At 40.9% G+C, this 18,637-nt stretch overlaps 1 protein-coding gene across 4 annotated transcripts in view; it reads left to right on the top strand.

The window, feature by feature from the left end:
- LOC140477078 (NEDD4-like E3 ubiquitin-protein ligase WWP1) overlaps positions 1–18,637 on the top strand; it is a 151,972-nt gene that overhangs the window by 68,522 nt on the left and 64,813 nt on the right. For 3 of the 4 annotated variants that reach the window (XM_072570304.1, XM_072570305.1, XM_072570303.1), the window contains one exon: positions 10,231–10,309. In XM_072570304.1, coding sequence (XP_072426405.1) covers positions 10,252–10,309 — 58 coding nt within the window. In that variant the 5' untranslated portion in view covers positions 10,231–10,251. Of the gene's footprint in view, positions 1–10,230; positions 10,310–17,855; positions 18,007–18,637 lie in introns of those variants that run through there. The other variant, XM_072570306.1, reaches the window with a different exon arrangement.

The following is an 18,637-nucleotide window of genomic DNA, read 5'->3' as shown; positions in this document are numbered from 1 at the left end:
CACCTTTTATTCTTTTGTTTCCTTCAAGAAGACTAGTGGTTATTGGCCATAAGTGATTTGTTTTCCTCAGCGAATGCCTGCAGAGTGAAGTTCTTTTCATTTTAATTGGTGTGTGTGTGTTTTTTGGATTATTTAGAGGAGAAAACATTTTTATTTTCATATTAAAAGCGATGTCTGTTAATCCATTCCTAATCCTAGTGGAATAAGTTCTGGCTTATGATGATTCAATAATTTTGCATTTATGAAAGGCATTGGTCGATTGATCTTTTTTATTCTAAGTCTTATAAAGAAAACATCCAATTGGCCTTATTGTGACTTGGTGACATAATTACATTTGTGATGTGACCAGGAGTAGCAAGTTTGAAGAAAGAGTGTACACATCCCACCTTTGTAATATTTGAAGAAGCCCAATGTTATCAATGATGGAGTTTTAAAAAAAATCATTCACGTGGTCATTGTAGGTTGAATCAGCGTTTATTGGCCATTTCTTAGTTTGTGAGAGGGTGATGGTGAGCTGCTACCTTGAACTGCAGGAGTCCTTGTGCTGTAGATAGATTCACAATGCCATTAGGGAAAGAGTTCTAGGATTTTGACCCAGCAACGCTGAAGGATTGGCAATAAATATCAGTCTGAGTGGTGAGTGGCTTGGTGGGGGGTGTTCCCAAATATCTGCTACCCCTGACTTCCATGGAGGTGATCCTGGGTTTAAAAGGTTTTGTTTAAGGAGCCTTGGTGCATTTCTGCGATGCATCTTATAGGTGGTATGTTGATTTTGGAGGGAGTGGACGTGGTGTCACTAAAGCAGGTTGCTTTGTCCTGGATGATGTCACGCTTTTTGACTGTTGTTGGAGCTGAATACTTGCTCAGCACCAATATTACCTGGTTGAACAGTTCATCCACTTTACTTACACCTTCCACCCCGACCTCACATTTACCTGGACTGTCTCTGATTCCTCCCTCCCCTTACTTGACCTCTCTATTTCTATCTCGGGCAACCGACTCAACACGGACATTTACTATAAACCGACCGACTCCCTCAGCTACCTAGATTACACCTCCTCCCACCCTGGCCCTGTAAAAACGCCATCCCGTATTCCCAATTCCTTTGCCTCCGCCGCATCTGCTCCCAGGAGGACCAATTCCAATACCGAACAACCCAGATGGCCGCCTCCTTCAAAGACCGCAATTTCCCCTCAGACGTGGTTGTCAATGCTGTCCACTGCATCTCCTCCACTTCCCGCTCCTCCGCCCTTGAACCCCGCCCCTCCAATCGCCACCAGGAAAGAACCCCACTGGTCCTCACCTACCATCCCACCTACCACCCCACCAACCTCGTATCATCCTTAGTCATTTCCGCCACCTCCAAACAGACCCCACCACCAAGGATATATTTCCCTCCCCTCCCCTATCAGCGTTCCGGAAAGACCACTCCCTCCGTGACTCCCTTGTCAGGTCCACACCCCCCACCAACCCAACCTCCCCTCCTGGCACCTTTCCCTGCAACCGCAAGAAATGCAAAAATTGCGCCCACACCTCCCCCCTCACTCCCCTCCAAGGCCCCAAGGCATCCTTCCATATCCATCACAAATTCACCTGCACCTCCACACACATCATTTACTGCATCAGCTGCACCCAATGTGGCCGCCTCTACATTGGGGAGACAGGCCGCCTACTTGCGGAATGTTTCAGGGAACACCTCTGCGACACCCGGACCAACCAACCCAACCGCCCAGTGGCTGAACACTTTAACTCCCCCTCCGCCAATGACATGCAGGTCCTTGGACGACTCCATCGCCAAACCCTGGCCACACGATGCCTGGAGGAAGAGTGACTCATCTTCTGCCTAGGAGCCCTCCAACCACAAGGGTTGAATGCAGATTTATCCAGCTTCCTCATTCCTTCCCCCCCCCCCCCCCCCACCACCTTATCTCAGTCCCAACCCTCTGAGTCAGCACTGCCTTCTTGACTCGCAATCATCTTCCTGACCTCTCTGCCCCCACACCCTCACCTTAACCTCCTTCCACCTATCGCATTCCCAACGCCCCTCTCCCATGTCCCTCCTCCCTACCTTTTATCTTCGCCTGCTTGGCACACCTTCCTCATTCCTGAAGAAGGGCTTATGCCCGAAACGTCGATTCTCCTGCTCCTTGGATGCTGCCTGACCTGCTGTGCTTTTCCAGCAACACATTTTTCAGCTCTATTCTCCAGCATCTGCAGTCCTCACTTTCTACCAGTATTCCCATGATTTAGCACAATAGCTAGAACACCCAACTCCCCAATCCAGGTATCAGCATACTAAGGCTGTAGTAAGCACTACAGTCCATATGAAGTACGCCGCTATAAATAAGCGAGGTTACTTCAACAGCCTATTCTTTCCTGTTAGCAGTTGCATGCTATTTGACATTATATTTGTTCATGGCTAGGTTAGCAGTTATTGCTCATTTCTAGTTGCCCTGCGGAAGGTGGTGATGAGTTGCTGCCTTAAATTGCTGCGGTCCTTGGTGGGTCGATACTTGTATATCTCAATACTTTCTTTGTTTCCTGAATCTCCAACTTTCCTACTACTGTTGGAGCACCATTGCCACAGGGAATGAAATTGTTCAAGCAGAGACCAATCATGTCTCGGCACAATTAGGGCTGGGGAAAGGAACCTTGTTCATATTCCAAGAATATCTTTAAAATCCTCTAATAATTTGCAATTACTCCCTCAATTGCTACCATCACTTTAAAGTATGGCACTAGGAGGAAAATAGGTTACATACATTCTGTCTGTATGTTTGGGAATGGTTGGAGCACTTTTAAATACTCCGTAATATATTGCATAGGTCTTGTCTTTGTTATTAACCTTCTTTTCATAGCTGTTTATGTGAATTCTGTGGGGACGGTGACTATCAGTTTCCACAGGAGCCATGGAAATACTGTGCCTGTTTTTTTTATTTTGTTGATTCTTTTCTATATCATAGACTGAAATAAGTGGTACCTTCATCAGTGGAAACTTAGCAAAACCTTCCTCATAAAGAATATAAACACCTTTTTAATCTAGCAAATCTAAGAATGATTTAAAATGTTACATCCCTTGCGATACAGTTTAGTGCATGTAATGCCAACAAATATTAGTAAATCTGCAGAGACATAGAATAGTAGAATTTCTACAGTGTGGAAGCAGGCCATTTGGCCCATCAAGTACACATTGCCTCACCAAAGAGCAACCTCCCAGGCCCAACCTCTACCCTATCCCTGTAACCCTGTATTTCTCATGGCTAATCACTACCCTGCGCATCCCTGGGCACATGGGCTATTTAGAATGTCCATTGCACCTAACCTAATATTTGGACTGTGGGAGGAAACCAGAGCACCCACAAGAAACCTATGTGGCCACGGGGACAATGTGCCATCTCCACACAGTCTTCCAAAGGTGGAATTGAACCTGGCTCCCTGGCACTATGAGGCAGCGGTGCTAACCACTGAGAGACTTGGAAATAGATTCAGATATAAACCGGGCTGAATGATCTTGTATCAGGCACTGACTGTTTTGTAAAGATGTTTGGTTACTTGGTGCAAATACCCAGTGAATGTAGTTTGACTCCATGCATAAATATATACTATATAAAAAAGTTTCAAAAATAACTTACGTTTTATCTTTGAATACAGAATTTTTTTCTTGTAAGCTGCATTGCATTATAAAGTTCTGAGTTAATATCTGTTCTGTTAACATGGTGAGTTATGCAATATAATCTGTGGTGTATCACAATATGTGGCAATACTTTATATTACCATGAGATAAGCTTAAATGTCTTGGAGTTCAAGACCAATGGAGCTTTGATAGCAGACTGACAGGCATTTAATCTTTCATTTGTGTGCCATGTTACATATTTAGGTGAATTCATTTTATGGATAGATACAGGAGTATGCAGTGACTTCCATTTTTTTTAAAAATTAGATCATCCTGTTTCAAATATGTAAAGAGTAGTTGACATGACATGTTATCCAGTAGTCAGATTTAATGCTGCCCATTTTATGATTTTAAAAAACTGTTAATCTTTGCAAAATTATAATAATGCAAATATTTTCTAATTCATTTATTACTTCGTGATGAATTAAATGTTGGAGGATTCAGTTAAAGTATTGTTCCCTGTAACCTGAAACACCACATTATTTTGTTAAAACTCAAAATTGTAAGAGTCCCAATTTCTGAATTTCTAACTAAATTTGAAAAGGATGAGTTATCTTTACCAGTAACTTTGTGGAAACAAGTTGATTCAGGCCCCTTTTGAATAAACCATTATTTGAAGAGGTGACAAAGTTGATTGAGGTAAGGGGTGTAGATGTCATATACATGGACTTTAGTGAGGTGTTTGATAAGGTTCCCTATGGTAGGTTGATGAAGGTGAAGTTGCATGGGATCCAGGGTGTTCTAGCCAGTTGGATAGAGAACTGGTTTGGCAACAGGAGACAACGAGTAGTAGTCGAAAGGAGCTTCTCAAAATTGAGACCTGTGTCTAGTGGTGTCTCACAGGGATCAGTGCTGGGACCACTGTTGTTTGTGATATACATAAATAAGTTGGAGAAAGGTTTAAGTTGCCTTATTAGCAAGTTTGTAGATGACACTAAGATTGCTGGAGTAGCAGATAATGAAGGGAACTGTCAGAGAATACAGCAGAATATAGACGTACTGGAGAATTGAACGGAGAAATGGCAGATGGAGTTCAATCCGGACAAATGCAAGGCGTTGCATTTTGGAAGATACAATTTCAGAGCGAACTATACAGTAAATGGAAAAGTCCTGGAGAAAATTGATGTACAGAGAAATTTGGGTGTTCAGGTCCATTGTTCCCTGAAGGTGGCAATGCAGGTCAGTAGAGTGGTCAAGAAGGCATACAGCATGCTTTCCTTCATTGAGTATGAGTTGACAGGTCATTGTTACAGTTGTATAGGATACTTTGGTTGAGTCGTATTTGGAATACTGTATAAAGTTCTGGTTGCCACATTACCAAAAGGATATGGATGCTTTGGAGAGGGTGCAGAGGAGGTTCACCAGGATGCTGCCTGGTCTGGAGCATGTTAGCTATCAGAAGAGGTTGAGTAGGTTAGGATTATTTTCATTTGAAAGGAGGTGGTTGAGGGTGGACCTGATTTGAGGCCTACAAAATCATGAGAGGCATAGACAGGGTGGATAGTAAGAAACCTTTTCCCAGAGTGGGGGACTCATTGCTAGGGGTCACAAGTTCAAAGTGAGAGGGGAAAGGTTTAGGGGTGATATACGTGGAAAGTGTTTTACGCAGAAGGTTGTGGGTGCCTAAAATGTGTTGCCTTTGGAGGTGGTAGGGGCAGGAACGATAGCATAATTTAAGATGCATCTAGACAGATACATGAATGGGTAGGGAGCAAAGGGATGCAGATCCTTAGAAAATAGGCGGCAGATTGAGACAGATGATTTGGATCAGGGCGGGCTTGGAGGACCGAAGGGCCTGTTCCTGTGCTGTAATGTTCTTTGTTCATTATGAAGCACTAAAAGAAAGAAAACATTTAATTTATATAGTGCATGTCATAGCCATACACTTTATTACCAATGAAGTACACTTGAAGTGTAGTCTCTGGTTATAATGTAGGAAATGGACTAGCCAGTTTGCTCATAAGTGTGCGAACAATCAGATAATCTGTTTTAGCAGTGTTTGAGGGATACATTTTGATCAGGAATTGTTCTTTATTGGAACAGTGCCACAATAACTTTTAAATCCACTGTAGAGAGCAGATGAGTTTTAATTCATCATTTGAAAGAAATAACTTCTGATAATACAGCAGACCCTCAAGACTGAAGTTTTCGCACTTGAATCTCTGGAGTAGGACTTGAATCCGTCACCTTCTCTCAACAGTATTTGCAGGAACTGACAAACAGTCAGTTTGTACTTTTATTGTGTTTTCTTTATGCGAAACATATTGGATTAAGGGAAACAGGCAGGAAAATGCAATTGAAGTGGAAATCAGATAACTCATAATATGATCAAGTGGTAGAAAAGGCTTTTGAGAGGCTTTATGACCAACTGCTTTCTCTTATGCTGCATTCAGCAAAAATGTTGGTTGTAACAAAATAACTTAACGTGACTTAGGACCTTGTTAATTCTCTTCACCATAAAACAATACCTTTTTCGGAAGCATACGGGCGATTGAGACATGGAGCAGAAGATGTTCACGTTTTATGAGCATTGCTCGTAAAATTTTTAATTAACAATTTGTTTTCTAAGCTGCTTATCTAATTATTCCTTTTCCCTGATCAGTATTGATGGTTTAGTCAACATAATAATTAGTCTAGGAATGTAAGGACTGCAGATGTTGGAGATCAGACTCAAAAATTGTGGCGCTGGAAAAGCACAGCCAGTCAGGCAGCATCCGAGGAGCAGGAGAGTATGTTTCGAGCATAAGCTCTTCTTCAGCAGTGTGTGTGGGGGGAGGGGGGGGGGCTGCTCAAGGGGGTTGGGGCTGGGACTAGGGGGAAGATAACTATAAATGCAAAATGTAGATGAACTTTGGGATGATAGGGTGGAATGGACAGGTGGGAAGGAAGATGGACAGATAGGACACTTCGAGGGCAGTGCTGAGTTGTAGGGCTGGATCTGGGATAAGGTGAGAGGAGGGAGATAATTAAACTGGTGAAATTGACTTTGATTCTGTGTGGTTTAAGTGTCCGAAGGCAGAAGGTGAGGTATTCTTCCTCCAGTCGTTGGGTGGCTAAGATTTGGTGGTGGAGGTGGCCTAGGACTTGCATGTCCTTGGTGGAGTTGGAGGGGGAATTGAAATGTTTGGCCACAGGGCAGTGGGATTGTTAGGTGCATGTGTCCCGGATGTTTCAGAATGTTCTCTGAAACATTCTGCAGGTTGGCATTCTGTCTCCCCAATGTAGAAGCAACCACATCGAGAGCAACGGACAGTGTAGAGGTGGTGTTTGGATATGCAGCAAAATCTCTGCTGGCTGTGGAAGGATCCTTTGGGGCCTTGGATGAAGGTGAGGTGTGGGTGCAGGTTTTACACCTCTTGCAGCGGCAAGGGAAGTTGCCAGGAGTGGAGTGTGGGTTGTTTGGCGGGGGCTCGCGTGGACCTAACCAGGGAGTCGCGGAAAGAATGGCCTCTCTGGAATGCTGAAAGGGGTGAGGAGGGAAACATAGCTCTGGTGTGGGGTCTGACTGTAGGTGACAAATGGAGGATGATGCATTGCATCCATGAAATTAGTGGGGTGGAAGGTGAAGACTAGGGTGGTTCTATCCTCGTTTAATGTTGGAGGGGTGGAGGTGCGGAAAGTGGAGAAGATGCGCTGGAGGGCATTGTTGACCATGTTGGAGGGGAAATTACAGTCCTTGAAGTAGGAGGCCATCTGGGATGTTCTGGAATGGAATTGATTCTTCTGGGAGCAGATGTGGCAGAGGTGGAAGAATTGGGAGTAAGGGATAATGTTTTTCTAGAAGGGTAAGAAAAGCTGTAGTCCAGGTAGCCTTGAGAGTTGGTGGGTTTGAAGTAGATGTCCATGTTGAGTTGGAAAGATCTAGGAAGGTTGGGTGGGGGGGGAGGTAGGCAGGGAGTGTCTGAGATGGTCCAGGTGAACTTAAGGTCGGGCTGGAAGGTGTTTGTGAAGTTGATGAACTGCTCAACCTCTTCGTGCAATACAGTCATCGATGTAGCGGAGGAAAAGGTGGGGAATGGTGCTGGTGTAACAGTGGAAGATGGACTGTTTCACATGCCTGACGAAGAGGCAGGCATAGCTGGGGCTCATGCGGGTATCCATGACTACCCCTTTGGTTTGAAGGAAGTGGGAGGATTCGAAGGAGAAATTGTTGAGGGTGAGGACCAGTTCAGCCAATCGCATGATTATGTCATGTTGGGTTTGCGGGAGAGGACGAAACAGAGGGCTTGGAGGCTTTTGTCATGGCTGATGGACATCTGCAGGGACTGGATGTCTGTGGTGAAGATGAGACATTAGGACCCAGGAAACCGAAAGTCATGGAGGAGGTGGATGGCTTGGGTATTGTTCCAAATGTATGTGGGGAGATTCTGGACCAAGGGGAATAGTATGGTGTCAAGGTATATGGAGATAAGTTTGGTGGGGCTGGAGCAGGCATAAATGATGGGTCAACCGGGGCAATCGCATTTATAATAATCTTGGGTTTTTGTGTTATCATTGCTATTATTGGGTCTGTGGTGTTTTGGGGAGCTTGCTGTGTGTGCAAGTTCTAAAAAGAAGAGAGAATCTATCCATTTCTTCTTGACTTCAATGGCTTGCTTTAGATAAATTCTCCACCAGCGCTATCATGGGGATTGGCTTTGACCATAATTTGAACTGGATCATGCATGTAAAAACTGTAGGTTCAAGTGTAGGTCAGAGGCTGGGGAGCTTGTAGCATATTACTCACCATCTGACTCTTCAAAGCCTGTTAAGGCACATTTAAATGTGATAGAATGCTCTCCACTTGCTTGGATTAATGTGGGTCCTACAATATTCAAGAAATTTGATACCACCTAAGACAAAATATCTTGGCTGATTTGATAGTATACTATGGAAATAGTGAGAACTGCAGATGCTGGAGAGTCAGTGGACAAAGAGTGGAGCTGGAAAAGCAAAGCAGGTCAAGCAGCATCAGAGAAGAAGGGGTTGTCAATGTTTCAGGTTGGAACCTTTCATCAGGATTGGGGAGAGGAAGGGGACTGAGAAATAAAGAGGGAGTGGGGTGGAGCTGGGCAAAAGTGGTTGGGATGGAGATAGATGGATGCAGATAGGAGGTTGCTGTGATTGGTCAGTGGGAATGATGGAGCAGATAGCAAAATGATAGCAAAGAAGGTGGGCAGGTAGGGTCAGGTTAAGGGGGTGGGGTGGAGAGGGAAGGCCAGGCCTGGAATGAGGTGGGGGGTGTTGGGGAGATTTGGAAGCTGATGAATTCTATTATATTGTAGTTGCTTCACTGTTGGGGTCAAAATGGTATTTGCATCACAGTCTGCACTGATTCAAGAACATAGCTCACCATCACCTTTATTTAGTGATTGGCAATAAATGCTTCTATTTCAGTTATGTTAAAGAACAAACTTTAAAAATGGTTGCTGCATTTCCTGAATTCAGTCAGTTACTATTATTCTTCACTGGGAATCTAACCCTATTATTCTTAAAGTCATCACAAAAGTTAAAGATTTTAACAATATCCAATTTATCTGCCTTTTAATCCCATGTTGGCACAAAGCATGGACTAAGTTTATGTACTTAACAAGAATTGCTATTAATTACAAATAGATTGTTGCTCCAGATAAACGGTTATGAATGATCAGAGAATGAATATGAATTATACCTCTTAGAAGCATCACTCTGCATACACATAGGCACAGACCAGAAGGAAAACCTGGCTGATATGTGCAGAGGAAAAGACTAGGAAAGCATTTCGGTGATCCCTGACCACAGGATTTGCTGAGGTGGTTCTTGTGCTGATCAGACCTCGCTGCTTCTAGATCGATCTTCTAATATTTTCATTTGTTTGTCGAAGGTACAGGATCACTATTTCACATTTATAATGATCTTTGACTGACTTACTGATGAAAGGTCACAGCTTCCAGTGACTGGAAAGGGGGAATAAACTGGTTATTTTCAGGCTTGAGATGCTTTTTACTGTAGTGCATAAACAGATTCTCCTCAGAGGTATGATTTCTGCCAAAAGCATTCACGCTGCTAAAAAAAATTCAACCACCTGGAAGCCAATTATGTAGTTGTTGACAGACAGAAGACCTTTGTCATCAATAACTGATCACGAGTTCACAGACCAGTTGACTACTTGTTAGCCAAAGCTCCATTCTTGCACATTCCTTGGCTTCAGCTCATTCTTAAACCAGGCTTTCACTCCTGCTTGAACAAGCAGCTGTTTCAACAGTTAACTAGTGTCACTATACTCGCTTTAAACATTGCATCAATTGTTCAACAATCCTTTTTTGGTCTAAAATTATAAAAATCATTAAAAAACAGTCAAAATACAGAAAAAAATAAAAGATATGGTCTTTGTGCTATGCATAAAACGCTTAAAGGACTTCATTGGCTCTGAGGTAATTTTAATATATCTGAGATTGCAAGCTGCGCTATATAAATAAAAGTAATTTTTCACACTTACATTTTTACTACTTCAGAGAATAAACTGTAACAGTGGATTCTATACGATAATTTAGATAAGTGTGGATATTTGATCCTATATTGTTTCATTTTTGTTGTAGGCTAACATTGCAGCCTGTGACATGGCCACAGCCTGTTCAAGTAACAATCAAAATGGAAGATCACAGTTGCATGTAACTGGTATGTAGTTCTTTTAATTTCACAATATTTTGTTTGAAGCTGCATGCTTTTTATGAAGAAATAAACCATCTCAAATTTGTTCACAGATGTTTGAAATCCAGAGCATTTTATATTAGATGTGATGTTGAATTTTCAATCTGGCATGTTGTTCTAAGACCATTGTTCCAAATGCTCTGTATGAGAAAACGGCTAAGTAGTTGTAACTGCTTCTAAATTCTAGGAACCAGGTCAGGGAAAATTTAAGTATTAATATGCAATATTTGACTTCCTTTCTTTTAAAGTCGAATCGCAATGCATCAGAAGTGAAGTGGTCGTTTGTACAGTATAGTGTTGGTTAGCAGGGGTTTGGGAAACAGGATGTAATATCTGAAGAGAAGAATAAGGTGCACAAGGAATTAGGAAAAACAACTAATATTAGGTAAAGAAATATAAATTATTAGATGGAACTAAAGTCAGAGTGAATGCACTAAATTCTATGTTTGCATGTGTGGCATGCATGGATTATGGTCAATAAGATGGTGAACTTCAGGCCCAAATGGCATGGAGGTGAATATGGTACCAAGCTAATATTGGAGACCTGGCTCAAAAAAAGGAAAGATTTGTATCTAAAAATATTTGGTTTCCAATGTGTTAGCGAAAGAAAGGAGCAGGTTGGCAGAATTTATTACAGTGCTTGTAAATGAAGGTGTTCTCAGGAGGTCAAGTTCAGAGCTTATTTGATTAGTACTGTAGTGACATTGTTGCATTCATAGGTGTATTTTATTGGCCATCCACTAGCAGAAACCAATTTGCAAGGAAGTACAGACGGCACAAAAACTTTGGGGTAGTTATAACAGAAGATTCAAATTGTTGCAATATTTTCTGAGATAGTAATGGAGAGTTTCTGAAATGTAGTTAAGGATTTTTTTCAGTTAGTGCTTATTGGCCAACTAGGAAAGAGATTGTCCAAACTGGACAAAATAATGAGGTGCGGTCAAGTGGCAACATTTAGGAGAGCATTTGTTCATAGAATCATTATGTTTAAGTTTGTTATGGAAAAACCAACAAACACTGATTTCACGTGACTGACAATAGAATCAAAGGGAGGCATGAAGCAATACAATTTTATGCAGTGAATCATCCAAACTTGAGTCGTTGCCAAAAAGTATGGTAAAGTAAGTAAAAATTGAAACATGCTTTTTTGGATAATTATGTGAAAATTTGCGCGGGGAGTGCGACTAAGTTGCTCTTGCAGAGGGTGAAAGCAACATGACATCTTGAACTGCTGACTCCTTTTTTTTCTGTCAAAAGAGCAAGACTTCAGATAACCTAATAAGTCTCCCGCAAAGGCATTTATGGTTAACTTGGAGCCAGTTTTGCAGTTTAGGATGTTTTCTATAGTGGTACTATGGAGCTGCTATGACAGTCAGATTTTGCTTTCACAGCTCGAATTGTTTGATACCTTCAATCTGGTTATCATGTGACATGGGTTGTCCTGGCATTGTAGCTCCACAGCAATAGTCTCAAATGCCTGAATAAATCAATCAACTGTACTCTGAATTTCACTTGGATCAGCTGATATGTTATCAAGTCAGCTAATTTAAAATTTATCCTTCAGTGTCACCGAGTCAAAATCTTTGAATTCTTCCCTGTCAGCATTGTGAGCATGCCTACACTGAATGGACTACAGTGGTTCAAGAAGACAATTCACTGTCACCTTAAAAGGGCAACTGACTGTGGGCAATTCCCAGCCAGCAAAGCCCACATTCCCTCAATGAATAAAAATAAGTATTAGCTGGTGCTACAGGCATATTTCCTCCACTGCCCTTTGAAGTAGTGCTGTGGGATCCTTTGCATCATGCCAAGCAAGTGGATGGGGCCTTGATTTAATAGCTCATCCAAAATACTCCCTCAGTACTACACTAGAGCAGTCTTAGACTAGAAGTATTGTTGCCGCCATCAGATTTGACCAACTTTTGTTTTAAACACGCTGTTTTTGATCTTTTCCATTCTGGAAGAAGTCATTTAGACAGTCACATTTTTCTACGTCTTGTGTCAACTAAAAATATAAACAAGTGACTTATGCACAATGTGGCTTTCAGAGTTTCTCTTTTTTTTGTTATTGAATTAGTTTTTTTGATGTAATTAAAGTCAGGATCTATTGCTGAGCTCTGTATTTTATTCATCTGCCTTTTGTCAGATATCTAGAGTTTGGTAGAGCACCGTCAAAACAAAACTGGAATAATCTAACTTCTGTTCTAATGCTACACCTGAATTCCAGTTTAGTGACCTGTCTCTGTCACTAATGTAAATCTTATATGTCCCATTTTAATTATACTAAGTTATGACCCCAAAACATATCCTGCATATCAGTTAAAAATGGGCAAGGATTATTTGATCTCATTTTGATTTAAATAGTTCATTCCAGGCTGTTTTTGAGATGATTTTGAATGTGATTTTGTGGAGAATAGGGAAGTATGGCAACCTGTTACTCTATCTATATCCCTGGTCAACCAGGTTTAAAATGAATTACATTCAGAACATCAAGGAGTAAATAATAGTGTCAGTCATTCTTCTTAACTAACTGTCCTCCCAAACCAAGTCCTTGATTTTTTTTTGTTCATTATTAAAAGAATTTGTAACATTGCTTGGCTATCTTTCACATCAAAAATTAGAATTATTTTAGCCTTTGCAATGTTCGCACACAATAGCTTTTGTTCTCTAAATTAGTTTAAACATGATCCCGTCTAAATCTTTGGCTTATGTTGCTACAGTTAAAACTGCATGCTGTTCTGTTGATAATGAGTAGCTTTGACAAAATCTATGGAAGTAGAAACATTCCCAGAATAAATGATTGAATTAGACAGGTTTTTTTCATAATTAAAAATTGTTTCTGCTTACTCTTATTAAAGAAGTGTTGTTATGTGAGGTATGAAATCACAAAGTCTAAGCAAAAAACAACTTTTACAGAAGTGTGTGTGCTTTCCCTTAATGTCAGTTTCTCCTATTGAATGATGTTTTAAGTACAATATTGTCAGTCACTGTTGTGGAAGCCTGGTTCACATGACTGTATTTAGTGACAAGATAAGCACAGTTAGGCCTCCCGTGCATTGACATTGCTCTTATAAGTGTTTAGTAATGAATGGAACTGGTTTTGAACAATGCATATTATCGACAGGAGTACAACGACAATTAGTTCACATCAACAAACGCAGTGGGCAAAATAACATCTTTTTAGCAGTACTAAAACATGATGATAAGAGAGGGAATGTGCAAAAAGATATTAAATCAAAAATAGATTTTTGTTTTGTTCATTCATGGGATGTTGGCTTCACAGGCTGGCCCAGCATTTTTACCTATCCCTCATTAACCTTGAGGAAATAGTGGTGAGCTGCTTCCTTGAAATGCTGTAGTCCATTTGTTGTAGGTGTACTCACAATGCTATGAGTGTGAGGAGCTTCAGGACTTTGACTTAACAAGAAATGGTAATATATTTCCAAGTCAGGAAAGTGAGTGAGTTGGAGGGAAATTGTAGGTAGTGGTGTTTTCATTTAATTGGTGCCCTTATCCTTTGAGATGACAATGGTCATGGGTTTGGAAGGTTCTGTCTAAGGAACCTTGGATAATTTCCGCTTTCATCTTGTGCTACCATATATTGGCTCTGGATGCAGTGAATGTCGTGCGATCATGCAGGTATCTTTGTCCTGGATGGTTTCAAGCTTTGTGTATTGTTGCATCTGCACTCTTCTAGCCCAGTGAGGAGTATTTCATAGCACTCCTGGCTTGTGCCTAGTAGATGGTGGACAGACTCTGGGGAGTTGAGAGGTCAATTGATTACTACATCTCTTACAGCCATATTATTGATATGGCTAGTTCTATTCAGTTTCTGTCAATGGTCACCCTGTACTACACCCCTAGGAAGTTGATTGTCAGGTATTTAGCAATGGTAATGTTTTTGAACGTCTGAGAGTGATAATTAGATTTTGTCTTGTTGGAGATTGTCATTTCCTGGCACTCATGTGATGTGAATTTACTTGCTGTCAGCGTTCCATCTAATTTTCGTTCCATTTGCATGGATCTCAGAGATCTTTGCATGGCAGTGATCTCTGGAACCAAAAATCAATGCCATGATCAGCATGCCAATGGCAATCACCTGCGCTCAGAACCTTAGAGTGGATTTGCATCCATGTGGCTTAGAGGGAACATTGTTGGACATTACCTACGTCTTGCTGAATTTGCCGCGAATTACTTCAGCATTTGAGGATTGTGAGTAATGCTGAACACTCTGTAATCATCAGTTAATATACCCACTTTTGATCCTTCAATGGCGAGAAGTGCATTGATGAAGCAGCTGCAAATGGTTGGACCTAGGATCTGACCATAAGGAACCCATGCAAAGATATCTTAGAGCTGAGATGACTGACCTTCAACAATCAGAATCATATCCCTTTGAGCCAGATATGACCCCAATTCATGGAGAGCTATTGAATTGGGTTTGCAAGGGTACCTTGATGTCTCACTGTCAAATGCATACTTAATGTTAAAAGCAGTCACTCTCATCAACCCTTGAGTTCAGTTAGTTTGTCCATGTTTAAATCACAATTGTAATGAGGTCAGGAGATGAGTGGCCTGGTTAAATCCAAACTGAATGTTAATGATGAGCAGGTTATTGCTAAACAAGTGCTGTTTGATAGCACTGTTGATGACCCCCTTTCATCACTCTACTGATGATCGAGAGTCAACTGATGGGCTGGTGATTGGCAAGGATCATCCTGCATTTTTTTTTTGTTGGATATTATACATCTGGGCAATTTTCCACTTTATCGGATAAATGCCAGTGTTGTGGCTGTATTGGAAGAACTTGGCCAAGGCACAGCAAGTCTTGCCTGCTATTGCTGGAATGTTGTTGGGACCAATAGCCATGGCAGCATCCAGTCTTTTAATGTGGAGTGAATCGAATTGGTTGAAAATGGGCATCTCAGCTGGGACCTCCAGAAGAAGTGAGATTGATCAACCACTCAGCATTTCTGGCTGAAGATTCTTACAAGTGTAGTCTTTTGCACAGATATCCTGAGTTCCCCTAATATTGAGAATGGTATGTTTGTGGACATACCTCTTATGAGTTTAAATGCCTATTACCTTTCTTGATTAGATGTGGCAGGCTTGCATAGCTTAGATTTGATCGCATTTGTTATAGAACCATTTAGCTCTATCCATCACTTACTGCTTATACTGTTGAGCATTCAGGTTAGTTCTGTGCTGCACCTTATTTTTAGATGTGCCTGATGCTGCTTCTGGCATGTCCTTTTGCACTTTGCATTGAGCGAGGATTGATTTTGTGGCTTCGTGGTTTGATAGAGTGGGGTGTGTACCAGGCCATGAGATTGCAGAATGTGTTGTAGAACAGTTTTGCTTTTGCTGATGGCTCAGTGTTTCATGTTGTCCAGTCTTGATTTGTTCAATCTGTTTACTATCTATTCCAGTTAGTAGTGTGGTGGAGCCACATAACACAAGGGAGGGTATGCTTAATATGAAGATGTGACTTTAATTCACTGACTGTGTTGTAGCCATTCCTATTGATACTGTTATGGACTGGTGCTTCTGCACATTCAGATTGTCACCAATGAGATCAGTTATGTTTTTCCACCTGCTTCAAACCTAGTTTAGCAGTTATCTTTTAGGACTCAACCAGCTCAATCAATAGTGATGCTGCCGAGTCACTCATTGTGTCCGACATCGAAGACCCTCACCCAGTATATATTTTGTGCCCTTGCCATCCCAGGAGATTCCTCCTCTCAAATGGAGGAATATGAATTCATCAGCTAGGTGGTCTGGGATGGTGTTCCAATACATAGTTTCTTTGCCCTCATTTCACCTGATACCATGAGATTTTGAGTCTGGAGTCACTTTTGGGGACTCCCAGGAGCAACTGCCTCCTGAATGTTTACCACTTATGCTGCTACTTCTGGTAGGACAGCACAAAACCTAAGATGGTGATTGTGTTGGCTGAAACATTGTTGGATATGATTCCAAGAGTACAACTATGTTGGGCTGTTGCTTGACTTGTCTGAGGCACAGCTCTCCTATGTTAGGCACTAAATTCTAATGTTAGTTTCAGAGGATTTTGCAGTGTTGACTGGGCGAAGTTTGCCATTGTTATTTCAAGTATCTTGATCCATTTAGGTCCATTCCTTTTTAGATTTTTTTTAGCTGTTTGACACAACTTAATGAATTGCTCAGACGTTTAGAAAGGCAGTCAAGAGTCATCAATGTTTCTCTGGGTCTGGAGTCATATTTAGGCCAGACCAGGTAAGGATTTTAATAAAACAGATGGAGTGTTATGGCAGTCAATTGTAGTGTCTTGGGGATCAATAGACCTTTAATTCCAGATTTAAAAATATCAAATTCAACTATTTGCCGTGTTGGCATTTGAACCCGGGTCCCCAGAGCATTGCTTGGACCTCTGAACTACAATGAAAATGCCACGATGTCATTGCCTCCCCACAATAGAAAAGCAGTTGACTGTGAATGCAGTTGAAGGGGAAAATAATAACAATTAATGTAGCATTTTATTTTTGATGGGAGAAGCTGTGATGAATACTTGGAGATATGTAATGAAGAGAAGTGCCCAGATGAACCAGGTGGAGGCATAAAGTGAAAAGTAGGAACACTGCAATCACACACCATTATGACTTGGAACTGTATTGCTGCTCTTACATTGTTGTTGGGTTGCAATCTGGGACTCTCTTAACAACCTGTGGACATACCTAGGCTGCTCATTACTACCTTCTCGAGGGCAAGTAAAGATGCTAACCTTATTAGAAATACTCGGATCCCATAAATGAATTTAAACAAAAACTAGAGGGGAAAGGAGGGCCAACTTATATTGGAAGGTCAAAGAGTGCCTTATTAAATAACTTAGTAGGTAACTAAAATTTATTTTCTTAAATAAATCTGCCATTTTAACTGAAACCCAAGCTTTAAGTTGAGTGTTCCAGTAGCTCAGTTGGGTATGTGTATGCATGTCAGTTGCACCAAGGGAATTATCATATGAGCTTCTCTTTAGGAAATGATAGGGAAATAGGTCTGTCAACTGGGGAGAACTTTATCCAAAATAGGTAAACGTCAAAGGAATATGCAACAGTGTTTTTTTTTTCGTGGCAGATTTGTCCAGATGTTATGGTCTGATTTAATTTGTTGAATTTTTTTTAATTTTAAGATCAATAGGACACCAAATGTGAAGGAGAAAAAGTACCTATCATTGCCAGGCAACTAATATTGAAATTCAGAATTATTGTGAAGAACTAAGAAGGGTCACTGGACCCGAAATGTTAAACCTGCTTTCTTTTCACATATCCTGCCAGACCTACTAAATTTCTCAAAGTATTTCTGTTTCTGTTCTTAATACAGGTGGTGGGTAATATTAAATGATTTGGAAAATGGACCATTTGATTATAAAACTTTGATCCCAACTTGGGCTCTTTTCTCTAAATGGCTAATATGCTGTTCCTGATAAATTATCACATTGTCTCCACAATATTTGCTTCTACTAATATTTTATCTTAAGCTTGTCTTAGGATGAAATAGGACACCTAGATTGTAAACGCTCTCATTCAACAATGGACAGCTAAGGTATGGAGTTTGTGGTGGGGATCGAAACCAGTGGCTCCTCACAATCCAGAATATTCACAATAAGACCAGAAAGTAGAATGAAGAAGGTACAGTTCAAGAACTGAAAAGTAAACAAAAACATTCAATCTAATAATCACAAGAAACTGTGAATACTGGAAATCTAAAGTAGAAACGGAGTGCTGGAGAATTGTAGTAGGTCTGACAGCATTAGTAGTGATTTAAAAACAAACTCTGGTTAACTCTGTTTTCTCCAAGGGATATGTCTTCTGTACTTTCCAGCATTCTGCTTTTATTTCAAAAATCAGTCACATTAGTTATGACAAATGAATAAATAATTGGAATAATCTGCCATTTCAGACAGAACCAAAAGTATTTGGTGTTCAAAACACAGTTAAAAATCACAATGTGATTTTGGACTTGTATTCTTCTTAATCTTTTTTATGTCCTTTATGCTTACTGACTTTCCCATGTCAGGCAAGATCATCAATACTTTTATAATGCAGTGTGTTCCCAAATTTCCCCATTTTTAAGTCTTTCTGTTTTATTGTTGACCAGTTAATGTGGCCTATATTTGGGTCTATTGTCAGGAAGTTGTTCTAATCTTTAGTGCCAAGCCTGACCCAATCTGTGCTCTTGTTGAGTGTCTTCTTCCATTCCCTGACATGAACCACTGTTGCTGACATCCTTAGTCCCTGCTGGCCTTTTCCCTTGCTGACT

Source organism: Chiloscyllium punctatum, chromosome 5 (assembly GCF_047496795.1).
Source record: "Chiloscyllium punctatum isolate Juve2018m chromosome 5, sChiPun1.3, whole genome shotgun sequence".
NCBI classification, from domain to species: Eukaryota; Metazoa; Chordata; class Chondrichthyes; order Orectolobiformes; family Hemiscylliidae; genus Chiloscyllium; species Chiloscyllium punctatum.
Note: the sequence above shows the minus strand (reverse complement) of the source record. Positions and strands in the feature narration are given on the sequence as shown.